Source organism: Podarcis raffonei, chromosome 3, assembly GCF_027172205.1.
Source record: "Podarcis raffonei isolate rPodRaf1 chromosome 3, rPodRaf1.pri, whole genome shotgun sequence".
In the NCBI taxonomy this organism is placed as follows: domain Eukaryota; kingdom Metazoa; phylum Chordata; class Lepidosauria; order Squamata; family Lacertidae; genus Podarcis; species Podarcis raffonei.
In genome coordinates, this window is record NC_070604.1 from 107,390,427 (window position 1) to 107,417,730 (window position 27,304).

The following is a 27,304-nucleotide window of genomic DNA, read 5'->3' on the forward strand; positions in this document are numbered from 1 at the left end:
CACAATCCGGCCCACCACGGCGTCTGTGGGACCGTGAGCCGGCCCAAGCCACAAATAATAATAATAATAATAATAATAATAATAATAATAATAATAATAAATTATTTATACCCCACCAATCTGGCTGAGTTTCCCCAGCCACTCTGGGCAGCTCCCAATCAAATGTTAAAAACAACACAGCATTAAATATTAAAAACTTCCCTAAACAGGGCTGCCTTCACATGTCTTCTAAACAGCAGGTGGTTGTTTATTTCTTTGACATCTGATGGGAGGGCGTTCCACAGGGCAGGTGCCACCACCAAGAAGGCCCTTTGCCTGGTTCCCTGTAACTTGGCTTCCCACAGCGAGGGAACCGCCAGAAGGCCCTCAGCGCTGGACCTCAGCGTCTGGGTTGAACGATGGGGGTGGAGACGCTCCTTCAGGTATACTGGACCAAGGCCGTTTAGGGCTTTAAAGGTCAGCACCAACACTTTGAATTGTGCTCGGAAACGTACTGGGAGCCAATGTAGGTCTTTCAAGACCGGTGTTACGTGGTCTCGGCGGCTGCTCTCAGTCACCAGTCTAGCTGGGAGGGTGGCTGGTACCTTTCTGTCTGATTTGTGGCATTTGGGTGGCTAGCATTGGGGGGCAGAATACCCAGCTGGATAGATTCAGGGGGTACTCTAGCAGGGCTCCTAGTATTCTGATGCCTTCTACAGTAGTTGGACGTTTTGCTGGTGTTTGTTTGTTCATTTGCTTGTGTTGGTTTGCTCTAGGAGCAGATGCAAGGAGACAGAGGGCCAGATCAATTATTCCATTCTTCAGGAAACCCTCCGTTGGACTGGTGTGCCCCACCCTCCAGGAAGGATGGAAGAAGCACACTTGTGTGTGCCATGCTTATTGGACAGAACACTTCCCCATCTATAACTGATGCAGTCCCCCTCCCATTTCCATTCTTTCTGGCAACAGTCGGAAATGCTGTGCTGAAATGCAGTACAAATCACTTCCCCTGTTAACTTTTGCTCCAAAGTGTAGGGAAGGGCTATGTAGGCAGGCTGAGTGCTTTCGTTACGCAGTGGATGAATGGATCCAAAGGCAGACCGAAGCCAGTTGCCGTAGCCGTCATATCAGCCCGAATGCCCTTGAACGAATCTCAGAACAGCAACACTGAACTTGATGTGGAAACAGCTCTTTCTGTCTTCTTCTTCTGCTCACCTCTGCTTGTCTTCTTCCCTCCCACACCCTCTAGGGAGCATTGACTTAGACGCTTATGCCTTTGAGGGGCTGCTACATGAGTGCTGATCTGCAGATAAGTTCTTGTTTAGCACCTTTGCAGGCCAAAGGAACATGCCAGCTGATCCTTTCTGTTGGCCAAGTAGCCTTTTTTTCTTTTTTTTAACCAGCCTCACAACGGTGCAAAATTCAGATTCCAGCATTCTTAACTTTAGGTAAAGGTAAAGGGACCCCTGACCATTAGGTCCAGTTGTGGCCGACTCTGGGGTTGCCTTTCTGTCTTGCTTTATTGGCCGAGGGAGCCGGAGTACAGCTTCCTGGTCATGTGGCCAGCAGGACTAAGCTGCTTCTGGAGAACCAGAGCAGCACATGGAAACGCCGTTTACCTTCTCACCGGAGCAGTACCTATTTATCTACTTGCACTTTGACGTGCTTTTGAACTGCTAGGTGGGCAGGAGCAGGGACCAAGCAACGGGAGCTCACCCCGTTGCGGGGATTCGAACCACCAACCTTCTGATCAGCAAGTCCTAGGCTCTGTGGTTTAACCCACAGCGCCACCCGCGTCCCTATTCCTAACTTTAAAATACTGTTAATGAGTTTGTTTTATTGTTTAACTAAAGTTTTCTAAAGTTTGCAGTCTTTCGGAATAAACAGCAAACAGCTTGTAAAGATTTCTCTCAATGCCTAGAAGCTGAGTGAGCTTGCAAGGGAGTCCTAGCCAGGTATTGGGAAGCCCTGGAATACAAAAGCCATTGAGCCTTGCAACAGAAACAGGTGTGTTTGTGTGTTGCCGCTTCCTCTCTCTCTTTTCCAGCAGGGCATATGATTGCCAAACCCTTCCTGATCGGCTTTATTAACTTTAGAATAGTTGATGATTCTTCTGCAGTGATGAGTGGAGCTACCTGCCAAGCTGGAACAGGCTTCACCTTTGACGTCCAGTTGGGTGTGTCTGTGGATACTATTTTAAGCTTTGCTTGCAAACAGCTTCTCAGAGATAACTGAGAGTAGCGGAGCTGTACTAACTACAGCTATTCAGCCTGTACAGAAATGGATACCAAATCTTCAGGACCAGTTCCCGTCGGCACAGCGCCTGAAAATATTCCTTCAGGAGTGGATGTTTTCAGAACCATACCGTATGCCTTGATTCTGCCAGAGCTGGTAAGTCAAACGACTTCCTTTAATTATAGTTATTTGATTCCATATAGTATAATGCAGTTCATGTACGCTCCTTGTAGCATTTATGCATGGCCGGGAGTTTTGGCTTCTGGCATGGGCATGAAATATGCAGATTGATACACACACACACACACACACACACACACACGTGCACATAGATAACCCACAAAAGGAAATCCATTGCACATCAAAAGGTCTCCACACATCTCACTTACTGGATCAGAGAATGCAAGCTTAAAGCTGCTGTGCATCTGAATTTGCACTAGCGTGCCAATCTGATTGCTATCCATCTGCATCACTGTTGCTTTCAATGGGCCCTGAAATTATTTTAAAATATTTTGGAGCACCTATTCTGATTATTCCAAGGATATTGATGTTGCAATCTGTTGGGATAAAACCTGGATGGCAAAGATCCCAAGAATTGGGGCTTTTGAAAAGGATAGGCACTCAAAAGAGGGGACCCCTAAGGGAGGATGCAGGAAACTCACAACTCCCTGGAAAGTATGCAGGTCAGGTGCAGTGGAAGAAGTCAGGCTGGAGAGAGCCAGTTTAGATCAGTGATCTCCCACCAACTGCGAACGTAGCACCTTGCCTGTAAGTCTCTTGTCCTCTTTGTCAGAAAGAAGCTCAAGAGGTACAGCAGTACAGAAAATGAAACCAGGATTAGTTTAGTAGTATTGCTCATTGCCCTATATGAGACAGAGAGCAACAGAACGGAGTCATTTTGAGCAAGAGAAGAGAACAATGGTGTTTTGAAAGTGTGAGACAGCTTTAACTCAGACCATCAGTCCTTCGAACTCAGTACTGCATTCTCTGCCTGGCAGCAGCTCTTGTGGACCTTGAGAAGAGGCATTTGTTATCCCCTACAACATGGCCCCTTTACGTGGCAAAGCCAGGGTTTGGAGGGCATCGCTTTTGACTCTCCATAGTTATCTTGTTCCAAAAATGCAAAGAGATTCCCAGTTGATTGACCATGTTGATGAAACACCAACTGACCATGCTAGACTCTTAAAAGAAGCAATCAACCTCAGAAAGCAAAGCTAATTGAGCAGCCATCCACAATGCTGTTTGATGCTCAGTTTGACTCTCAGGGACTCGGGAGCAAACCAGTCCTCTCTAGTCCCTATTCATCTCCTTGAGGCTGATTGCTGTGAGGACATGTTCTGCTCCTGAAAGGTTCTCTCTGACCAGTTATCTTACAAATAAACTTGGAGTGAATAGCATAATGATTAGATACATTTTAGGCTTGGCTGAGCTGCATATGGTACCAAGGGGTTGAACCAGGAGTATTCACAAGTTAGACACCAGCGTTTTTTTAAGCTTAACTAATGTGGTTTGCAGTTAATCGGACAAGGTTGGGGTTTTGGCCATTTACCTGGGACCTTGGTTTGAGTGTCAATTACTCAGTTTGGGAGGGGGGTGGCAGAAAACATGGAGTTTGTAGCACAAAACTAGCACAAAACTTTGGCACCTGTCTGGAGTCCATTGGAAAAGGTTGGTTTTTTTGGCATTAAAATTGTGACCCTGTCTGAGGTCTGGCACGAAATGTGGGGATTCGTGGCACAAAATGGCACAAAACTAGTGCTAAACTTTGGCATCAGGCTGCAGGGGAATCCAGAATTTTGGGGTCACACGGTAATGAAGCTGTTGATTTATACAGGTGAGAGGAGCAGGCAGATTTAAGTAACTGGAACTTTGGGGGCAGAGTTCTGCTAGCTGACATGCAAAGCAGAGAGCTCCAAAATCAGCTGTACTAACCATCCCCGAACATATTCTTACACACATTTATCTGGAGGTTAATCTATTGATTCCAAGAGTTTCCTTTCAAGTCTGCATACTTTGGGTATGAGCCCATGATACGGAAAACGTGGCAGAGGAACTCAAGAGCTGCAGCCCATTTGTGTTCCCCGTGAGCTTTATGACGTGTGGACTTTAATGCTGTCGGACTTTGCCTCTGATAAGTGAAGGACCTCTTGAGCGAAGGTTGCCTTCGTCACAAATCCAGCAAATTACAATAAATGCCCCAGTGGTACTGATGACAAAGACTTCGCAAGAAGAAATCCCTGCGCTGTGAAATGGAAAGCCAGCGCTCCTGTGATATGACTGACACACCTTAATTACCTAATGGTTTTGGAATGCCCATTAAGGAGTGTGGCAAGCAATGCATTTTCAGTTAAAAGGATGACATTGAGGTGGGGGCAGATCAGAGGAACAGCGGCTGCTAACATAGGGTTACCAGACGTCCCTGGGTTTGCAAATCTGTCCCCGGACAAATTCCATCCCTGGAATGTCCCCAAATTTGCAAATCTGTCCCCGGGAAACGTGGCAGCGGCAACCTCAGCAGCCCGGAGCCAGCCTGGTAGTGCAGTTGGCTCTGGCTGGCTTCAGGAGCTGCTTGCTGCCGTGGCACCTGCCATTTCCCCCATATGATGTGTCTTGTGCACATAGGATGTGTTTTGTGCAATCTCCTGCCCCCTTCCCTCTTTGTTTTGACTGATCGGGGAGGCTTGGGAGTCGCAGGCGGGCTGCCGTGGCCCAGTTTTTAAAAAACTCTGCGCCTTTATGTTTCACAGGGTGCAAAAGAAGGGCTTTGCATCTTTATACAATATGCATGTATGCTTGGGCCCAGGGTCTTTTGCCCCACCATCCCCACTACTGACTCCCTGTTGCTACTCAGCTTCAAAAAAAGAAAAAGGAAAAAAGTGTCCCCGGATTCATTGAAAAAAATCTGGTAACCATATGCTAACAGGCATGGGGGAAAGTGGCAAAGCCTTGGAGCTTTGTTTTCCTCCACAAACCTTTTTATACTCTGCAAAATGGGCAGTGTTCATATCAGAACTGTCAGGAAAATTCTGCATACCACAAAAAGTTTTGGCTTCTTTGTTTGGAAGATTGTGCAGACTAATGGATCCAAATGGCAAAGGTTTATCAGATTAGGAACACAGAAAGCTGACCTGCTGTGGGGCCCTTCAGACAGCGGTTTTGTTGCAGGTGTCTACTTTACCTACTGCAACATGCTATTGATATAATAAATATATACATAATTTTTTATTTATACCCCACTCTTCCTGGTTCAGAAAACCGGGCTCAGAGTGGCTAACAACAAATTTAAAACACTTAATTGATGAAACAAAAAACAGCATAAAATACAGTATAAAATGTGAATAACAATAAATTCAGCATTCAAAAATCAATTTGGGGGGAAATCCATTAGATGATAACCAGGGCTAGCTGGCTAAATTAGTCCTATTTGGGCCAGCGAGGAGATCGGGGAAGAATTAGCTGTGGGATCCCAGAGTGGGTAATCTTCATAAAAAGGGGAGGGGAAGGGAAGGAAGGAAGGAAGGGGAATAAAAGATCAGGCTAAGTTCAAATTGAAAGCCAGGCAGAATAGCTCTGACTTACAGGCCCCGAGGAAGGAAGTTAAATCCTGCAGGGCCCTGGTCTCCACCAGGTTGGAGCCATCACTGAGAAGGCCCTGGCCCTGGTGGAGGATAATCTGACTTCCTTAGGGCCTGGGACCTCTAAACTATGATTATTCATGCACCTTAAGGTCCCCTGCGGTGCATACCAGGAGAGGCAGTCCCGTAAATACGAGGGCCCTAAGCCACAAAGGGCTTTAAAGGTCAAAACCAGCACCTTAAACCTGACCTGATACTCCAGTGGGAGCCAATGCAACTGGTAATGAAATGGTCATGCATTAGTGGCGGATTTATGCGGGACTTGTCCACACATCATTTTGCTTTATTAGATGTTCTGCAGTGCTTCCCCAGTGCTAGTGCATCTGGCGGGATTCTCTTGCAATATAGTGCAATAAAAGCAGGACAAAACAAACAAACAATAACCACCTCAGGAACATCTGTGATGCAGTTGACTTGCAATGCACACACATTTAACTTGCACAGATTCAGCCTAAAAAAAGAAACAGGGGACAAGCGTCCAGGGAAACAAATGTTGGCAACCCCACTCACTATTGCACTCACCTGGGGAGAGAGTTCAGAGGTGCAGGGAGAGTGTTCTGCAGGCTTTAGGAGCTTTCATGCCTTGCTTGAGAGCTTCTCAGAGGCATCTCTTTGCCTTTTTAAGGAAATAGGTTGGATTAGTCGGGCCTTCGGCCTCTCTGTTATGTTCTTATGAACCGTAATAGAAGGTGGTGGGTGCAACTGAGGAAGTTAAGTCCAACCGAGTCCCACTGAAAAGCATTCCTCTTGTGCAGCTTCTTGTGAACATAAGTGGGCCTTGTGCAAGGAGGATCTGCAATAGCTTATGCCTTTAGTTACAAAAGAGTATCTCTCTGTGCATTTTTCATTTCCTGCAGACCACAGTGGGCTTACAGGACTTTCCTCAAAGAAGGATCCTAAATTCTGTAAACAAAATAACGTTCTAGGTAAAGACGCTTTAAAAAATTGTACACAACCGTGCCACAGAGAGAGCTTCTGACTTTAATCCCATGGGCTTAGATAATAATTAGGATTCTGCCAGTGGAAACATCCTCTGAGCGGAATGTTACCTGCTGGATGCTCACACCTGTAGAGGCAAAGTCCACCAGTTCCCCCTTTCCTCTGTAGCCTATTGATCCTCCCCGACTAAAATGTGCTTGGGAGGTTTTGGGGACCGTCCTGAGCAGTACAGTGGCACCTCGGGTTAAGTACTTAATTCGTTCCGGAGGTCTGTTCTTAACCTGAAACTGTTCTTAACCTGAAGCACCACTTTAGCTAATGGGGCCTCCTGCTGCCGCTGTGTTGCCGCTGCCCAATTTCTGTTCTTATCCTGAAGCAAAGTTCTTAACCTGAGGTAATATTTCTGGGTTAGCGGAGTCTGTAACCTGAAGCGTATGTAACCTGAGGTCCCACTGTATTTTGAAACGGAAGGCCTGATTTCACCTCTGCGCGACCCACCCTTGAGAACCTGTCTGGTTGCTTCTCAACAAGGGTGGGTCTGTGCCTCTCTTGAAAGCGATCCTTCCTCATCAGCCCTCAGTGGGGAGTGTGGGTCTGAGTAAGCAGAAGCTGAGAGATGCCTGTTAGTGGATATGAAAAGCTCAGTGCCAGATTCCCCCCAACCCCACCCCTTGTTGTCACTGAAATGGTAGCTCTGGCTCAGGGTAGGTCTCTGGGAACACCTTTGTGAAATATGTGCATATTTATAGCGGCTGCTCAAGTAGGTATGCAGGAACTGACATCCTAGGAGAATTGTGAGGCTAGGTTCTTCTTGAAGAATTAATGATCCAGAAAACTCATTGCCTGTTCATAATGAAAGGTTTGCACAAATCATATGAAGTATGTCCTATATATAAACACAGGTTTGGGTTTTTTAAAATTTTCTCTCTGTGCCAATATCTGTCTCTTGAATTAGGCTTCACAGGTGTACATATTTTACCTGTACATTTTGCCCCACACAGTAAATAGACCTTTTTCTTTCTTTTTTATGGGGGATTAAATTGTCCTTCTCCATTGTCGTGGTCTCAGTCCAACACCACCACATGGCTGTTATTAGTTTTTAAAAACTGCAGGGGATCATATCTATGGATTTGCAGCACCATGATCTATTTTGGTGGTTGTTGCCAACCCAGTCAGAACACTGGAATCTACTAAGACAGGTCATTGGTCCATTTTGCTCAGTATACTGTCTATGTTGATTTACAGTAGCTCTCCAAAGTTTTGGACAGGGATCTTTTTCGTCCCATTCTAGAAATGTCAGAGATTAAACTCACAGAATCATAGCCCATTCCCTATGGAACTGAGGGTATAAGATGCCTGATCTATCCTGTGTATAAACACCCTACTCCAGTTTCTGTGCATGTTGTGAAGTACACACTTAGCTCCTATGCTTGCAGATGTCCTCACTCACTTCATTTACAGTGTAAGATGTCCAAACCCAAATAGTGAATGGAATCTTTGCTATTTGGCATTAAACATGGCACAACACGGTCATGGTCTATGCCGTTAAGCTATTCGAACGGATGAGTAGAATACCGGGTTTGCATCCTGCTCCTTTTATCAGCAGTTCTCATCTTATAGCAGAGCGGCTGGCTGGCTGCAGGTAGCTTTGTGCCAATGTAAGGAACATGGGAAAGAAGAAAAGTAATCAATCTTCTGAAGAGAATCTAGGATGGGTGCAGAAAGATGTGACGAGAGAGAGAGAGGGGAGGGGGGGAGAGAGAGAGAGAGAGAGAGAGAGAGAGAGAGAGAGAGAGCGCTTACAGCACATCCTTCAGCCATGAGGTGAAGCCACCTTCCTCCTGGCTTTCAAACAGGGATGAGACAGATCTTGGTCCTGGCTTGGTGGTCAGTCTTGCCCCTTCCACATGCTTCAGGAAGGCTGCCCACCATTATTATTTTTTGAAAAATAAATTTTTAATACAGTGGTACCTCGGGTTACAGACGCTTCAGGTTACAGACGCTTCAGGTTACAGACTCCGCTAACCCAGAAATAGTACCTCAGGTTAAGAACTTTGCTTCAGGATGAGAACAGAAATCATGCTCCAGTGGCGCGGCAGCAGTGGGAGGGCCCATTAGCTAAAGTGGTACCTCAGGTTAAGAACAGTTTCAGGTTAAGAACGGACCTCCGGAACGAATTAAGTTCTTAACCCGAGGTACCACTGTAAAAGAAGGCTGAACGTTAAAGAATTTATCCATCTGTCCATTGCATTATTTCTTTATTTGTCTAATGAAACTTTTTGAAGTGCAAAGCCTTAGTGGAAAGTGGAATGGTTTGTTGGTGACATTATAGGGACATAGTTCATCAGTCCTGTACAGGTCTTCTGTTGCAGATCTACAGATCACACAGAACACCCTCGCAAAGGTGTACAACAACAGTGCAATCCTATGTCCACTCAGAAGTTGGTTGCGTTGTGTTCAGTGGGACTTAACGCCCAAGCAAACATGCCTAGGACTGCAGCTTTAAACTTGCCAGAGGGAGGCCCCATTGCAGAGCAGCCCCAATGCTCTATAAATGTTATATGTTTCTTCACCTACAGAGAAGTAAACAGTAGCTTTATTCTCAAAGCAAAATAAATAAAACGTCTTAACTCAAAGCCATATTTGTGCCAATTTGCACGGAGAATTCCCCTAATGCAGGCATCCCCAAACTTGGCCCTCCAGATGTTTTGGGACTACAACTCCCATCATCCCTAGCTAACAGGACCAGTGGTCAGGGATGTTGGGAGTTGTAGTCCCAAAACATCTGGAGGGCCGACTTTGCCTATGCCTGCCCTAATGTATCAATTACTACTTCTTTCAATGACTACTTCTGGGTGTTTATTAAGTTGCTAAGATAGCCAAGAACGAAAGTTTCTAGGGTAAAAGCCATGCTCTTTTTGTGTGTGGCAAAAATGACCAAGGTCACATGTACAACGTGGGTTGTAGTCAATTATTTTTTTGCTAAGAAATTAATAGACCCATGTTACCTATGTCCATTATTTTCAGTGGGTCCCCATACATTTAAAACACACCCCTCCCCCGAAGAATCTCAAGAACTGTAGTTTACCCTTCTCAGAGCTACAGTTCCCAGTTAACAAACTACAAGCAAACACATTGGCTAGTCCTTAAGGTGCTGCAGGACCCTATGTTGCTTTAGAATAAAGATGACTTGTTTGCAAGCCTCTGTTTGTCCATCAGCAGAAATAGCTGCAATGTACTCCCAAGAATCAGGTTCAATGACTCCTGGGTGGAGACCTTGAAAAGAGCTGAGAGAGGCAGAAAGGGAGGCTGGGTGTGGAGCCCAGGGTGAAGACATGGTGAAAAGAATCAGGTTCACAGAGTTTGAGGGCAGGTGTTGCCTTAGTAACAAGGCCTGAGAGAAGAGAACACCACTGCTGGGAGCTTGTAGTTGTGAGGCAGTCACACAGCACAGAGATGGACGACTGGTCAGTCCAAGGCAGTTTTGTGGGGAAGGCACACTTGTCCTTTGTGAGTTGACAGTAGGTTCAGATTAATGAGAGCTGCTAAGAAATTTTCATGGACTGGCAGGATGCAGAGGAATGGTGTGAGGAACCAGCTTGGGAACCCCCAAGGGAAGAAGGCTCAAATCTGGGGAGTGGTGGTGGGACAATGATGAGTGGGCAGAGGGAGAAAACAGGGAGGAGGAGGTGTCAGAAGCTGAGGAGGTAACAGGGTTTAGTGAGCAGGAAGAGGCTGTGGCAGAGCGAAGTCTAGAATCAGAGGCAGAAACTGAAGCAGTAGAGGAGGGAGGCCAAGAGGCAGAGATGAGTCTGGATGGTATGGGTGTCCCACTCCTGCTGTGACAAGCTCTTGTCCCCCTTGGTCTCCCAGAACCAGTGGAGGCATGAAAAGGACAGAGGGGAGGTTAGATCCACACAGGCATGGTCTCCAATTGCTTGGGGGGAAACCCTGGAGAGAAAGGGACTTAGACAGCTCACAGGAGGCGGGGACATTCAGTCTCAGCAACTGCTTCATGGAGGCAAGGCTTGCCAGATATAAGTTGCTGTGCTCATTAGGTCTGTACAGATCATATTTTTGCTAATAAAGAGTTAACTCCAACTTGCACAGTGTGATTTACTGCAGGCTCGCTCCTGGCAGTGTTTAACAGGGCAAGGCTCTTCTCTTGGCAAAATTGCCAGGCAATTGCCCGAAAAGCAATAGCTAAGGATATATCTAGCCAGCTCTGATCTGAATAGTTGGGTGGGTGCACCACTCCTTGTCTCAGACGTGAAGGACTCTTCAGCCCAGTTGCAACCCAGAGAGCTTGCACAACACTTTTAACCACTGGAAGATCTTTCTCTTCCCTTCCAACCGAAACTGGGCAAATCAGTCCATTTTGCTTCCTCTCAGTTTCTTTCTTCTTCTTTTCAGTCCTCAGTTCTCCATATCAGCTTGTGATTTTTTTTTAAGTCCTTGTGAAGATTCATCAGCATTTTGGTGCAAAAATTCTCCCAATCTGCACATTTTTGCATGCGGTTTTGCCCAAAACACATTTTTTTTGCAAAGCAATTTCCCCGTAATATAATGCCTTTTCATGGATGTGTGCATTTCATGACCCTAGTACTGTCATTTTTGCACACAATACTCGGCTGGTGGGCTGCACTGCTAAATTCAAAATGCTAATTCAGAGCGGGCAGCTCTGTCCTGTACACTGTGAAATGGATTTTTTACTTTATAACTGTAGAGGTAATGTGTAAAGCAGGGGATGGCAAGGTTTACCTCACCTGGGCTGGTTCACTCCAGCGGAGATCCCTCTGTGGGCTGGATTGCACATGCACCTGTGATTTCCAGCGTCTGTGCAGACACGATTTCCGGCGCTGCGGAAGCGAATCCCTGCACCACGCTGTGCCAGTTTAGCACAGCGCACAGGGATCCGCCAAGCAGGCGGCTCGGTTCGGGGGCAGCTCGGGGGCTGGTTAAACGACTTTAGGCCTTAGCATAGCCGTCAACCTTACCTTTTTTTGCGGGAAATTCCCTTATTCCAGCGCCGTTTCCCGCTGCTTCCCGCATTGTTAGATATCCCGTAGACTGTCCCCAGGACAGGTGAGGCTGCTGATCCCTTATTTTTGAGGCTGCTGATCCCTTATTTTCAAATCTGAAAGTTGATACCTATGGGCCTTAGGTTGCCTATCCCTGGTGTAAAGCATATGTAATGAACTTTTGAATCAAAGCATAAACTGATTTTGAGGAATTTTTCTCACAAAGCTCTTCTTTATTTCATTTTTTAATCATTCCCCCTGTTTGCTACTGTTTGACAGATGGGTAAAATCTAATATTTCAGTGTTGCTTATAAAGTGATCAAGCAGAAACTAACCTGCCGTTGACCTTATGAAGAATGAGAGAGGGTTTCGCAACTGCTAGGTGTGCACTCCAGTCTCACTTCCTGCACTCTGTTCAATCTATATTTGGATGTCAAAATGCTTTAGAATATGGGTGGCCAACCCACTGTCCTACAGATGTTGCTGGACTACATTAGAAGAACCTGGCTGGATCAGAGCAAAAGTCTACTTGGTTCAGTATCTTTTTTTTTCATTTATTTTTTTCATTTGCATTTTCAAAAACAGGAACAGAGAGCTTGCTTAATCCCTCTCCCCTTCCCCTCATCCCACTTACAACTTCATACCAAATACAGCATGTATACATATACCATATGACTTCCCTTCCACCTTTTTCCTGGTTCCTTTGCTTTTCTACTACTCTGCGTAATCCACATCTTTTTAATCATCCAATTTGTTATCTATTAAAAACTCTTATCTATTTCAGCTCTGCTGGATTTACTCCAGACCTGCTAAGCTACGTATTTGTTTATACTGGTTCTTAAAATATTCAATAAACATTACCCATTCCTCCTTGAATTCCTTATCTTCATTTTCTCTTATCCTGTTCGTCAGGCCAGCTGGTTCAGCATATCTGAACATTTTACACTGCCATTCTTCCTTAGTGGGTACCATACTTCTTATCCACCTTTGTGCCAATATTGGGTTCTAGCTGCGGCCATGGCGTATAGCCATAAACTCTTTTTGCAGGGGGGACTCAATTATTACCATCCCCAAGAGGAAAATCTCAGGTGTTTGGGGGAAAGTTTTTTTTTTTTAAAAAAATTTCATTATATTTAGTTTCCCAATACAGTGGTACCTCGGGTTACATTCAGGTTACATACGCTTCAGGTTACAGACTCTGCTAACCCAGAAATAGTACCTCGGGTTAAGAACTTTGCTTCAGGATGAGAACAGACATCCTACAGCAGCGGCGCGGCAGCAGTGGGAGGCCCCATTAGCTAAAGTGGTGCTTCAGGTTAAGAACAGTTTCAGGTTAAGAATGGACCTCTGGAGCGAATTAAGTACATAACCAGAGGTACCACTGTATTCCTTACTTACTTTATAGGACCACCACATGTGGAAAAATGATCCCTCATTTTCCTTACACTTCCAACATAAACCTTTTTCTTATTTAGACATTTTTGTCAGTCTGGTGGGTGTTAAATACCATCTGTATCCTAGTCTCACAGTGACCAAGCAGATGCTCATGAAAAGCCCAGAAGAGTGAGCTGTGCTTGCCATTTCTAGCAACTGGTTTTCAGAGGCACCAGAGGCACAAACCACCAGAGCTAGAAAAACATACTCTTATAGATTTGGAGGGGAACCCCCTAATCCCTAGAAATTAATAAATGGTAGGATTGTGTTGATTTGGCATGTGAAGAAAGAAATACAAGCTGCAGAGGAATTCCTGGGCTAGCCTGTGCAAAAATGACCTGGCCAAGCCTGGGCCATTAAGAAGCAATACAGGGCCATTGGCAATGCAAGAGAAATGCTCTCCCCCTTGCCCTGAGGTGTGAACAAAGACTGGGAGGGTTGGAAGGTTGCCTGGGTAATTGGGTGTGAGGCGATAGAAAGAGAGTCCTGAGCAAGGGTTGCTGGGAAGAAGGAGGGGAGGAAGATAGATTGGTATCCATCTTGGACAGGCTGGCTGAAGGTTGGCTAGGAGAAATGCCTTACATTCCAGGGCTGCGCTGCTATGGGGGACAAGCCACAGGGGACCATGCTGTAAGATCTGGACTCCCCTCATGCAGACTGAAGGTGTACATAGGTGAATAAGCCATATTTCTTAAAGCTACGACAGTCTCCGCCATGTCTCAATTCTCCAAAGGAACACAGACCCTGGAAACCCATTGCTTGGCAGAGAGAAAGGGAAGGCAACCCAACTTTTGTAACAATACTCACTGTGGCTAGAAGCCATTGATAGCTTTATCAACCACAAATTTGTCTAATTCTCCTTCAAAGCCATCCAAGTTGGTGGCCACCACTTCATGTTGTAGGAACCAATTCCACCATTTAACTAAGCGCTGTATGAAGAAGCAGTGACTTTTGTCTGCCCTGAATCTTTCAACATTCAAGTTCCTTGGACAGCTCTGGGTCCTAATCCTATGAGGGAATGAGGAAAATGTCTCTATGCCCACTTTCCCTGCACTATGCATAATTTTATGCACCAGTATTACTTACTGTGAAGGGATGCGGGTGGCGCTGTGGGTTAAACCACAGAGCCTAGGACTTGCCGATCAGAAGGTCGGCAGTTCGAATCCCCACGACGGGGTGAGCTCCCGTTGCTCGGTCCCTGCTCCTGCCAACCTAGCAGTTCGAAAGCATGTCAAACTGCAAGTAGATAAATAGGTACCGCTCTGGCGGGAAGGTAAATGGCGTTTCCGTACGCTGCTCTGGTTTGCCAGAAGTGGCTCAGTCATGCTGGCCACATGACCCGGAAGCTGTACACTGGCTCCCTTGGCCAATAAAACGAGATGAGCGCCGCAACCCCAGAGTCGGCCACGACTAGACCTAACGGTCAGGGGTCCCTTTACCTTTATTACTTACTGTAGTTTTAAACTACAACTCCCATAATCCCCAGCGATGAGCCGTGTTCACTTGGGTTGATGGGGGTTGGAGTCCAACAAATCTACACAGAACCGAAGCAGACTGATGCGGCATTAAATGGGTACAGCAAAGCTTATAATTGTGCCTTCCTTCCCCCTTCTTTGCAGATCTTTGGCTGCTGGGTCTGGATCCTCGTAGCAGCTACCAATGTGTACTTCCCTTTGCTGCAGGGATGGGTCATGTATGTCTCCCTCACTTCCTTTCTCATCTCGCTGATGCTTCTAATGTCCTACCTGTTTGGCTTCCACAAAAACTTCGCCTCCTGGAGAATCCTGGTAAGAGGTGGGACACACACAGAGTTTATGTACAGGGTGCAAATTTAGAAAACATATTGCTATTTATTTATTGAATTTATACACCGCCCTATACCCAGGGGTCTCAGGGCAGTTCACAGAATAAAATCAAGATATAAAACCACAAAATACATAATAAAAATAAAAACAACAACCCAATAGCCCTCCCCCAAACCCCACAGGGCAAAGGATGTAAATCAGATCAACCAAAGGCCTGGTTAAAAAGGAACGTTGTTGCCTGGTGCCTAAAGGTGTATAATGAAGGCGAACTTCCCTGGGGACAGCATTCCACAGACGGGGAGCCACTGCAGAGAAGCCTATTTTCGTGTTGCCACCCTCCGGAACTTGCTACAGTGGTACCTCGGGTTACAGATACTTCAGGTTATAGACGCTTCAGGTTACAGACTCCGCTAACCCAGAAATAGTACCTTGGGTTAAGAACTTTGCTTCAGGATGAGAACAGAAATTGCGTGCTGGTGGCGCGGTGACAGTGGGAGGCCCCATTAGCTAAAGTGGTACCTCAGGTTAAGAACAGTTTCAGGTTAAGAACGGACCTCCAGAACGAATTAAGTTCTTAACCTGAGGTGCCACTGTTATTATTTTGCAGCTTCTTTTAGCTTGTTTTTAATGGCATTTTTTATAGTTTCCTCTTTGATTTCTTACAGATAGTATTTCATGGCATTGCAATTTAGCAAATAAGTAATGCAGTGAAATACAAGGTAAAGAAATGAGAGCAACAGTAAAACTACAATTAGAAATCAATATGAATGCTTTATGAGACGGGTGTGCTGTCTCCCATCTCCAACCACAAACCCACAGGCATGCCCTAAACCAGGGGTCGGCAAGGCTTACTGGGCATGGGCCAGATCACTCCCACAGAGATCCTCCGTGGGCTGGACCGGTGCAGCGTGACGCCAGAAATCGCGTCTTTGCATGTCCGCAGCACCGGAAATCACTTCTGTGCATGCCCAGACTCTGGAAATCGTGGCTGTGAAGAAGCGATTTTTGGTGTCTGGGCATGCGCAGAAGTGATTTCTGGAGCCACTTCCGGCCCATGGGCCTTAGGTTGCCGACCTCTGCCCTAAACCACCAGAAGGAAACTCATGGGCCACTGGTGATCCAAGGACCAGAGTTTGGAACCCCTGACCTAGGCAAACCATCAGCATCCAGCATAGCTCTCAGGGCTGACCCAAGTCAATTTGGCAGCTGAGGCGAACCACAAAATGGCGCCCCCTCCTTGACACGGGAGAAGGGGGGTGGGTGAAGATCTACAGCAAGAACAAGGCCAGAATAAAGATCTACACCGGGATCTGCTGCCCCTGTGGATCCTTTGATCTGAGGCAGTCACCTCACCTTGCCTCATGGTATTTTTCTAGAAAAAGAGGTGCTGGAACTCACCATGAACACCTCCCTCATTCTCTTAGAATGGCAATGGCACCCACCTGAGAGGTGCCGAAACTGAGTTCCAGAGAGTTCCGGCTGGAAAAAAAAGCCCTGCCTGGCCCTGATGGTTCCTGTACCCTCTCCTCATGACAAATAACATATCTTCTAAACCTGCACAATGTACATAACATAGACTGCAGAACTGAACTTTTCACTTTTTAAAAGGCCCTGATCTGGACACGAACCTGTTGCTCTTCTTCTGTTTTTTAGGATAGCCTTTACCATGGAGCTACTGGCATCCTCTACATGAGTGCTGCAGTCCTTCAGGCCAATGCAACCATCCGCTCGGAGACAGAAGTGCCCCCAGAGTCTTCGCCCCTCTACTATCAGCTCAATGCTGCTGCTACGGTGAGATAACTCTTATGTGCTCCACCAGCTGAATTTGGTTTGGTATGTTTGTGAATGTGGGGTCGAGGGGAGGCCAAGTTCAAGTTACCCTTCTTCTGCTACGGACTCACCATGTTGTTGTTGTTTTGTCGTGTCCGACTCTTCGTGATCCCCTGGACCAGAGCACGCCAGGCACTCCTGTCTTCCACTGCCTCCCGCAGTTTGGTCAAACTCATGCTGGTAGCTTCGAGAACACTGTCCAGCAATCTCGTCCTCTGTTGTCCCCTTCTCCTTGTGCCCTCAATCTTTCCCAACATCAGGGTCTTTTCCAGAGAGATTTCCCTTCTCATGAGGTGGTCAAAGTATTGGAGCCTCAGCTTCATGATCTGTCCTTCCAGTGAGCCCTCAGGATAGGTTTGATCTTCTTGCAGTCCATGGGACTCTCAAGAGTCTCCTCCAGCACCATAATTCAAAAGCATCAATTCTTCGACGATCATCCTTCCTGCTGTGCATTAATATCTCTTAGCCCAGGTGTGGGGAACCTTCAGATGTTGCTGAATGACAACTCCCACCATCCCTGGCTGGTGGCCATGCATTGCTGGGGCTGATGGATGCTGCAACTCAGTAACATCCAGAGGGCCAAAGGTTCCCCACACCTGTCTTAGCCTTGATGAAACCCATCTGTAAAATGGGTGCAATAGTTATTGACAGGCTGAAAAATATTTTGCCAACTGAAAGGGCGTATCTTTCAACCAGCAATAAACACCATCCAATTGGGCTTCTGTTGATTATATACCCAGTGAATCATTTGATTTTGATCTCCTATTTTGTTAATATAATGACCACCATATTTTACCTTACTACGGCACTTTCAAAGGCAGAGACGTCACTGATTGCTTCTTTGTCCAAATAAGCTTCAGTGTGCAACCTGTGATCTTTTGCACTGAACGAAATCAATTTATCTGCCAGGATAATCCTGAATCACCACATAAAGAATATGGCATGTGGCAGGTGGACTTCATCCATGCCTTTTATTAGCAGTAACTTGGAACCTAAGTGTCCTAAGTGTCCTTTCCATGTGTGTAAGGACTTCTGATTCAGTGAAGTGGTGTGTGCAATTTTTGCTGTATGTCCTCTACAACCTCCCAAGTTCTTCCAACCAGCAGTGGCTGATGTCCATTGGAGCTGGAAGGGCAGAATGTAGGGAGCCCAAAGTGTAGATAGATCCAGTCAAAGACAAGCAGAGCCAACAAATTCTGGTTTTGTCTCCATCCTCCTCCCTGCTGAGTTCTGCCAGGGGCAACATTGAGTCTAAGGAGCAGGAAGCTGACAGAAACTGCCACCCTTAGACTGGCTGTAAGAAGGTCAGGCTGGCTGGGAACAGAGCTGAGTTTGGTAGGGCAGGACCTCATTCACTTTTTGTGGGGGAGAACTGTAAATTTTAAGGTGAAACTTGGCAGAAGAATGTGATGACATTTGTATGTAATGCTAAACCACGGTTTAGTGCTAGGAGAATGAGCCCGTGCAAGTCCTGAACTTGTGCACTCCTCCCTCTTGCACACCCATGAGGAAGGGTTCAGAAGCTCCCGCTTCCATTCTTGACTAACCCCAGGTTATCATGACATCCAAAGCCAGGGAAACTATGGTTAGTCTTAACTATGATTGGCTAAAGCAAGGCATCTTCAAACCACGGTTTATGAAGCGGTAGTTTTCCTAAACCATTGTTGTGATTAAACACAGTTTATACTGTTGTTAGTCACAAATGGAGGCAGGAGCTCCCGGTGCTTCTACAATAAAGGAGGGAAGGGAGAAATGTGCTAGCCCAAGCCTCTCACAGGCTCATCTGTAATGTTAAGCAGTGGTTTAGCTAATTGAGGAAATGCAGCCTGTTTGTATACTCCAAAGACTCTTTGATTTTCTTTGTATGAAGGGCTCGCTGTTTTAGTACAATAAATTTCACTGAGTCTTGATGATACATACAGGAATTCAGGGGGAAGTTTATACCACTCAAAATTTAAAGGGCAAATTGTTGGTGCCTTGCTGTTTATGTCTCATCACATTAGAATAGATTACATCCATTTCCCACTGATTAGCTCAATTAATAAATATGCAGTGTTCATCTGATAGGTTGTTTTTGTTCATTGTCATAATTTCCTAATCTAATTCTAATCAGGTAGTGCATGACACACTTTGGTGGGTAAACATTTGTTAGCTGCACCTACTTAGTTGTTCCCATGAAATTATGATGACAAGGGGCTCCAGAGTCACAGCCCTTCATTGCCACTGGCATCTAAGCATTTTCCTTGGAGCAATCAGGGATGTGACATCCGTAACCGTTTGGATTTGAGGTAGGAAAGGGCCGTAGCTCCAAGATATGAGTGTGTGTTTTGCATGCAAAAGCTCCTGGGCTCAATCCTCAGCATCTCCAAGGAGAACTGGGAAAGACTCCAGGTATTTTGAAACCCTGGGGAGCTGCTGCCAGTCAGTGGAAGCAATACTAACCTAAATGGACCAATGGTCTAACTCAATATAAGGCAGCTAAGTTCTTATGCGGTGAGGTGAAGGCAGATTTGAATGTGGTGAGAGAAAGAGAAACAACTTGAAGTTTTGTTTTGGTGAAGTGCTGCAAGTTGCTTTGCCCTTCAAAGTGTATGTGGGAATCTTACCCAAACTATGTGGCAGCAGAGTCTGATTTGCTACCGATGAGACAAGGGCTGGAGAACTGCAGGCAATTTGGGGAGCATGCAGTTTGTAAATAAGAAGGGAAGGGATTCCTGGTGTTACGTACTGAGTTAAATAGGATCCAAAATGCAGCAGTCTGATTGGTCCTAGAACAATAGGATTCAGAATGCAGCAGCCTGATTGTTTTTTTTTTTTATAATATTTTTATTAAACAATTTTTTATATTAACAGAAACAAGACGTACATAAACAAACAACAAACAATAATAGAACAAAAAAAAAACAAGTACCATTTCGTGACCCAATTTCTAAACCTTACTTCCTCGACTTCCTCTTGCTTCCCGTTTCTGTATTCCAAATTCTTACAATTATTCAGCGAATCTTGCCTTGTTTTACTATAAATTTATGCTAGTCATCCTTATTCTCTTTGTCTTGACCATTACTAATAGTAACCATTTATTTTAATCCAACATCATTCTAACTGTCATTAATTTTATAGTATTTCTTTAAATAGTCCTTGAACTTTTTCCATTCTTCTTCCACCGCTTCTCTTCCCTGGTTTCGGATTCTGCTCGTCATTTCTGCCAAACTCATGTAGTCCATCACCTTCATCTGCCATTCTTCCAGTGTGGGTAGATCCTGTGTCTTCCAGTACTTTGCAATGAGTATTCTAGCTGCTGTTGTAGCATACATAAAAAAAGTTGTATCTGTCTTTAGCACCCCCTGGCCGACAATACCCAAGAGAAAGGCCTCTGGTTTCTTGGGGAAAGTATATTTAAATACCTTTTTCAGTTCATTATAGATCATTTCCCAGAATGCCTTAATCTTCGGGCACGTCCACCAGAGATGAAAGAATATACCTTCCTTTTCTTTACATTTCCAACATTTATTATCGGGCAAATGGTAGATCTTTGCAAGCTTGACTGGGGTTATGTACCACCTATAAATCATTTTCATTATATTTTCTCTTAAGGCGTTACACGCCGTAAACTTCAACCCGGTGGTCCACAACTTTTCCCAGTCAGCAAACAAGATGTTATGACCAATGTCCTGAGCCCATTTAATCATACTTGATTTTACCATTTCATCTTGTGTATTCCATTTCAGCAGCAGATTATACATTTTTGACAAATTCTTAGTACTGGATTCTAACAGTTCAGTCTCTAATTTTGATTTTTCCACCTGGAAGCCTATTTTACTGTCTAATTTAAACACTTCATTTATTTGATGATAATGTAACCAATCTCTCACCTTCCCTTTTAATTTTTCAAAACTCTGCAATCTCAGTTTGTCCCCCTCCTTTTCCAAAATTTCCCAATATCTTGGCCATTTCGACTCCATATTTAGCTTTTTAACTGCCTTAGCTTCCATTGGTGATAACCATCTTGGAGTCTTATTTTCCAGCAAGTCCTTATATCTAACCCAGACATTTAATAGTGCTTTCCTGACAATATGATTTTTGAAACTTTTATGCGCTTTAACCTTGTCATACCACAAATATGCATGCCACCCAAAAATATTGTTAAATCCTTCCAAATCTAAAATGTCTATGTTTTCAAGAAGCAGCCATTCTTTTAGCCAGCAGAAAGCTGCCGCTTCATAGTACAATTTAAAGTCTGGCAGGGCAAACCCCCCTCTTTCCTTTGAATCTGTTAATATCTTAAACTTTATTCTGGGCTTCTTGCCCTGCCAGACAAATTTAGATATATCTTTCTGCCACTTCTTGAAACAATCCATTTTGTCCATTATTTGTAATGCTTGGAACAAAAACAACATTCTTGGCAATACATTCATTTTTATAACTGCAATTCGACCTAACAAGGAAAGCTTCAGATTTGACCAGATCTCCAGATCTTTTTTCACTTCTGTCCAAGTTTTTTCATAATTGTCTTTGAATAGATTCACATTCTTAGCTGTCATATTCACACCCAGATATTTCACTTTTTTAACCACAATCAACCCCGTCTCATTCTGAAACCTTTCTTTTTCAATCTGTGTTAGATTTTTCTCCAATACCTTAGTCTTTGACTTATTTAACTTAAATCCTGCCAATTGACCAAACTCTTGAATTATTTCCAAAACTCTTTTCGTGCTAGCTTCTGGCTCTTGCAATGTAAGTACTAGGTCATCTGCAAATGCTCTCAGTTTGTATTGTTTAACTCCGACCTGAATCCCTTTAACCAACTGGTCCCTCCTGATCATATTAAGCAAAACCTCCAGGACCGATATAAAAAGTAATGGGGAGATAGGGCACCCCTGTCGTGTCCCTTTTTCTATCTTGAACTCTTCTGTAACCACATTATTTACAATTAATTTTGCTTTCTGTTCAGAATATATTGCACCTATACCATTTTCAAACCCTTGGCCTACCCCCATCCCCCGGAGGTTCTTCAACATGAAGCTCCAAGAAATATTGTCAAAGGCTTTCTCGGCGTCCACAAATATCAAAACAGCCTTAGTGTTTATATTCACCTCCAACTTCTCCAAAATGTCAATTATATTCCTTACATTGTCCGACAAATGCCTTTTCGGGAGAAAGCCCGCCTGGTCTCCATGAATCTCCTCCATCAAAACTCTTTTCAGTCTCTTTGCTAAAACATCAGCAAAGATTTTGTAATCCACATTTAATAAGGAGATGGGTCGGTAGTTCTTAAGTTGAGTCTTTTCAGTCTCTGTCTTTGGTATAAGTGTAATGTAGGCCTCTCTCCACGTATCGGGTGCCCTTCTCCCCTCCATGATCTCGTTGCAGACTTCCTTCAAAGGTTGTATAAGGCCTTCCTTCAGAACTTTGTAGTATTTGGAAGTCAGTCCATCCGGTCCAGGTGATTTGCCCAACGTCATGTTTTGAATGGCATCTTCTATTTCCTGTGCTGATATCTCCTGATTCAAAATTGTCTTACTTTCCTGCGAAATCTTTTTCAGCCCATTTTTCTGAGAATGCAGCAGCCTGATTGGTCCTAGAACAATAGGCTCCAGAATGCAGCAGTCTGATTGGTCCACAGGAGCCACCCAATTCAGCTCCAGTTGGAAGTGAATCTGCAACCTGATTGGCCTACAGGAGAATCCTGGAATTAGCCAATCACGTGGGGCCCATTGTGTAAATAATGTACCGTATTTTTCGCACTATAGGACGCACTTTTCCCCCTCCAAAAATGAAGGGGAAATGTGTGTGCGTCCTATGGTGCAAATGCAGGCTTTCGCTGAAGCCTGGAGAGCGAGAGGGGTCGGTGCGCACCGACCCCTCTCGCTCTCCAGGCTTCAGGAGAGCCCCACCGCCAGCCCCACAAGCTCGGGGGACAGCGGGGAGGCGGAACGCCGCCATCCCGCTGTCCCCCGACTTGGCTAGAAGGCTGGCGGGGGGGGAGAAGCCGGCTCCTCCCCGTCGCCAGCCCCGCAAACTCGGGGGACAGCGGGAGAGGCGCAGCGCGCCCTTCCCGCTGTCCCCCGACTTGGCTAGAAGGCTGGCGGGGGGGGGGGAGAAGCCTGCTCCTCCCCGTCGCCAGCCCCGCAAACTCGGGAGACAGCGGGAGAGGCGCAGCGCGCCCTTCCTGCTGTCCCCCGACTTGGCTAGAAGGCTGGCGGGGGGGGGGGAGAAGCCTGCTCCTCCCCGTCGCCAGCCCTGCAAACTCGGGGGACAGCGGGAGAGGTGCAGCGCGCCCTTCCCGCTGTCCCCCGACTTGGCTAGAAGGCTGGCGGGGGGGGAGAAGCCTGCTCCTCCCCGTCACCAGCCCCGCAAACTCGGGAGATAGCGGGAGAGGCGCAGCGCGCCCTTCCTGCTGTCCCCCGACTTGGCTAGAAGGCTGGCGGGGGGGAGAAGCCTGCTCCTCCCCGTCGCCAGCCCCGCAAACTCGGGGGACAGCGGGAGAGGTGCAGCGCGCCATCCCGCTGTCTCCCGACATGGTTTGGAGGCTGGCGGAGGGCTTCCTCCTCCCCCAGCCCCGCAAGCTCCCAGAGCGATGCCAAAGCTGCGCGCAGCTTCGGCATGGCTCTGGGTCCCGTTCTGGGGGAGGGGGTAGCTCGGGCTTCCCCCGCCCCAGCCCCGTGCCTGGTGGGGGGGAAAAATAAATTCCCCCCCTTTATTTCCCCCCCCAAATCTAGGTGCGTCCTATGGACCGGTGCGTCCTATCGTGCGAAAAATACGGTATATAAAGCAGACATTCTTTAGAGCTGGAGGACTTGTGTGTTTGATCATGGTGAAGCCATGATGCCACCCCAGGGGACTCTTCAGTCCTTGACTCGAGGCCTTAATCATTTCGATCTGCGGATGTGGCACTTTTACAAGTGCCACACAATGTCTGTTTGTCCCCAGTGAGGAACTGATCTTTCATTGTGGTTTCACCTATACTCTAGGACTCCTTGCTCACTGATATGAGTCAGGTGCTGTATTATTTCAGGTCAGGTACTTGCTAAAATCCATTTTGTTTAAGTAAGCTGACCCGTATACGTAAAACTGATGTGCCTTTTAATAGGTAATTTTCTTCCTTTTTTCATAAAGTGCGTTTTTAAACTACTGATTTTATTCATATTTTGAATCGTTTTTAGGTCATCTTGCCCTTGGCTCCTGTCTTTCACAGATAATCTTAGTGTGTATCTTATGCTTTATGTAAACCGGTTAGAGGTTTTGACAATCAAGTGGTGTGTTCCAAATTTCATTAATTAAATAGATAAGGTGAATCTAGCCCACATGTCAGGCTGCACCAGCCTCTCCCAGCGCTGGGAGTCAAAGGTGATGCTTTTGGATTAGCACTGCCTGTCTGACTACTCCCTTTCCATCTACTTTATATAAGAGAGATAAACTATTAGAAAAGCAACAAAAGCTCCCAATATCCTCTCCTCAGAAGAAAATGACCCAGGGAAGCTGGGAGAGCAAAACCATATGCGTTATACTTTAATCATCTCTCTTTTCCCTCCCTTTTTCTCTTTTCCAGTTCTTTGCATTCATCACCACGCTGCTGTATATTCTTCATGCCTTCAGCAACTACTACCAGTGAAAACTGCCGGGAACGTACATAACATAAGGCCTAATTTTCCCTCCATGGAATCCGTGTCCCAAAACAAATTCACATTTGCGTAAGGACAAAGCCCAGTTGAAATTGTGGCCATTCATCAGCTAACGGCACCTTCTCATTTTAGGTGAAAGAAATATTGGGTTTTATTTCAACCTGCCATTTCGCTCAAGCTGTGTTGTGTAAGAAACTGCAGTAGAAATTCTACCACCCAATCCTTGATAATCACAGTTATCCAGAGTCATGGTCTGTTCCCTAGAGTTTGTGCCTTGGAAAACCTGTGTAAATAATACACCCATTTTTCTAAATCAGTGTGTGTTTGTGGGGTTTTTTTCTTCAAAGTACTTGTACCATTTCCAAACCAATTCCTCTGCTGATGAAGCCAGGTATATCTGCTCTGGAACCCTAGCACGTTGCAGAGGATTCTGGGATATTTTCTAGGTGAGCACAGATGATAAGAGGCACTGGCCAAGTCTGTGGAGCCCGACCATTGCTCAGCTTAAACTCAGAAATGTGCTCTCAAATGCGTCTCACAATCTCCCGCCTCTGCGTGTCACAGGAAACATGGGTGGCAGCAGGCAAACTATCTTTCAGTGAGGCTTGTCTATGTCCATATTTTTCTGACTAGGTTCCTTTGAGAAGCTTCCAGACAATGCCAGAGCTTCCCCGAAGAACAGTTTGAAAACTATTCCCTCAGGCCATTTGGATAAAACCATGTTTGCCCTGACAGTGACTGTCACAAACAAATGAATATCGTTGTCCAGATGACCATTAAGAAAGATTCATGTGTTACTTTCTGATGCTGTAGTATTGTCGCGTGGTATTTTTACCTCATCAAATGCGTGTGTGACGTATATTTTGAAAATGTTCCTGCAAGTAGCAAAAGATTGTATTTACTTCAGGGGATGAATAAATATAAACTCTGGCTTGTCATCCTGTCACGATGATATTACTGGGTCAAAGAGCAATGTGTGAATTGCCCTTTCAGTACTGCTGATATATGCTAAAGGTTTTTCTGTCCTTGGTTATTACAGAGAATGTTTGTTTTTATGGGGAAACATGAAGTAACTTATTGGTAAATCTGTGTGGGTTTTTTAAAAAAATAGTTTTGTTCTCCATTTTATATTGCTATTTTAGTGAACTATCTTTTGCTAGGATAATATGGCTAACTGTTATCTCTGATTGGCTCAAGTGTGTCTCTTTTGCTGTTGCTGTAAAATAAATCTCTCTGGAGATCTGCCTCCCACTATATCTGCGTTCCTGTGTATGTAGATGTAGATGCAGAAGATGTACCGTATTTTTCTCTCTATAAGACGCACTAGACCACAAGATGCACCTAGTTTTTGGACAAAGAAAACAAGAGAAAAAAAATTCTGAATTTCAGAAGCCAGAACAGCAAGAGCGATCGCTGTGCAGTGAAAGCAGCAATCCCTCTTGCTGTTCTTCCTTCTGGGATAGCTGCGCAGCCTGCATTCGCTCCATAAGACGCACACACATTTCCCCTTACTTTTTAGGAGGGAAAAAGTGAGTCTTATAGAGCAAAAAATATGGTAATTAAGTACATGTTTTTGCCATGAAGTTTAAACTGCCACAGAAGAACTGTGAGGGTTGTAGGCTTGTGGGGTCCATTAGGGGGCCAGAGCTTTCTAAGGATCCATCTAGAACATTACATATTTCCAAACACAACTACTGTAAGCCATGGGTCACTCCCAGAAAAGGGGAAGAAATTCAGTTTTGTTTGCATTTTAATGAGAAACTACCTGATTTGCAAGCTCTTCAATAAATACAAGAACCAAAACATAGCTATTCATCTGAATTGGCACCTCTGAATTTTGCGATACAGCCACACAACCAGAAGATGTGTACAGAAATGCATGTATTAGGGGAAAGTGTGTGTAAAACTTCATATATTAGTGAAAGTAACACACACAAATACATTATGTTAGGGGAACCTGCTTGCAAAAATGCCTATATTAGTCAAAACTGCATACAAAAATAGGTTTGTTTTTTTTTAAGGAGAAAGTCGCACTAAAATGCTGGTGAATTTATGAGGATTTTTTTTAAAAAAAACACTTGTGAATTTCTGCTTAAATGTGAAGAACTGAATTCAAGATTTGGAAAAATGAAAAACTGACAGAAACCTAATTGACATATTTGTCCATTCCCCATCTCTGCTCGTATCATCAGCATGCTTCTCGAAAAAGGAGAACAATGAAAACACACAGAAGTTTGGGAGTTATTTCTACATGTCTGCCTCTGAGATCCAGGAGGGCTTCAAATTGAGCCAAGGGAACTTTTTTGTAGCAACCCAACTCTGAGGTTAAGCTGTGCTTCCAATCCGTTTAGGGGTGCGCAACCTTTTTTGGGCCTCTGGAGATCCAAACCACTGTTGTGAGCATCAGAAAATGGATCAATATCCATTTCAGAGAATAAAAATGGGCAGTGCTCGGAACTCCACTCAAATAACAGGCAAAACAACTGATTTTATCCCCATATGCCTCCCTGTTGCATTCTGCAAGGGCCACACTGAGGACTCTTTTGGGGCTGAGATTTCCTCCATTTCTGCCATGATGTCTAGGCATGGGTCTAAGTGGCGTGCTGTTGTTTTTCTGTCCTGCTGCATCCCCCAGGAAAAACTGTGGTTTAGTGCTGAATCGGAATTAACGTCAATCAGGTTTTCTGTGGATTGACATTTTTTTCTGATTCAGTGCTAAACAGCAGTTTTCCTTGAGGAAAGCAACGTGGCAAAAAACAAAGAACCCACATCACTCGGATCCATGTACAGTAGTCATGGGACAA

At 45.2% G+C, this 27,304-nt stretch overlaps 1 protein-coding gene across 1 annotated transcript; it reads left to right on the plus strand.

Annotated features, from left to right (window-relative positions):
• The first annotated feature begins 1,965 nt into the window (after positions 1–1,965).
• Positions 1,966–25,754, plus strand: MALL (mal, T cell differentiation protein like). Its single transcript, XM_053383491.1, has 4 exons — positions 1,966–2,370; positions 14,863–15,030; positions 16,702–16,839; positions 24,428–25,754. The coding sequence occupies exons 1-4, from the start codon at positions 2,260–2,262 to the stop codon at positions 24,488–24,490; spliced, it is 480 nt and encodes a 159-aa protein (XP_053239466.1). The 5' UTR covers positions 1,966–2,259; the 3' UTR covers positions 24,491–25,754.
• Positions 25,755–27,304: the final 1,550 nt, after the last annotated feature.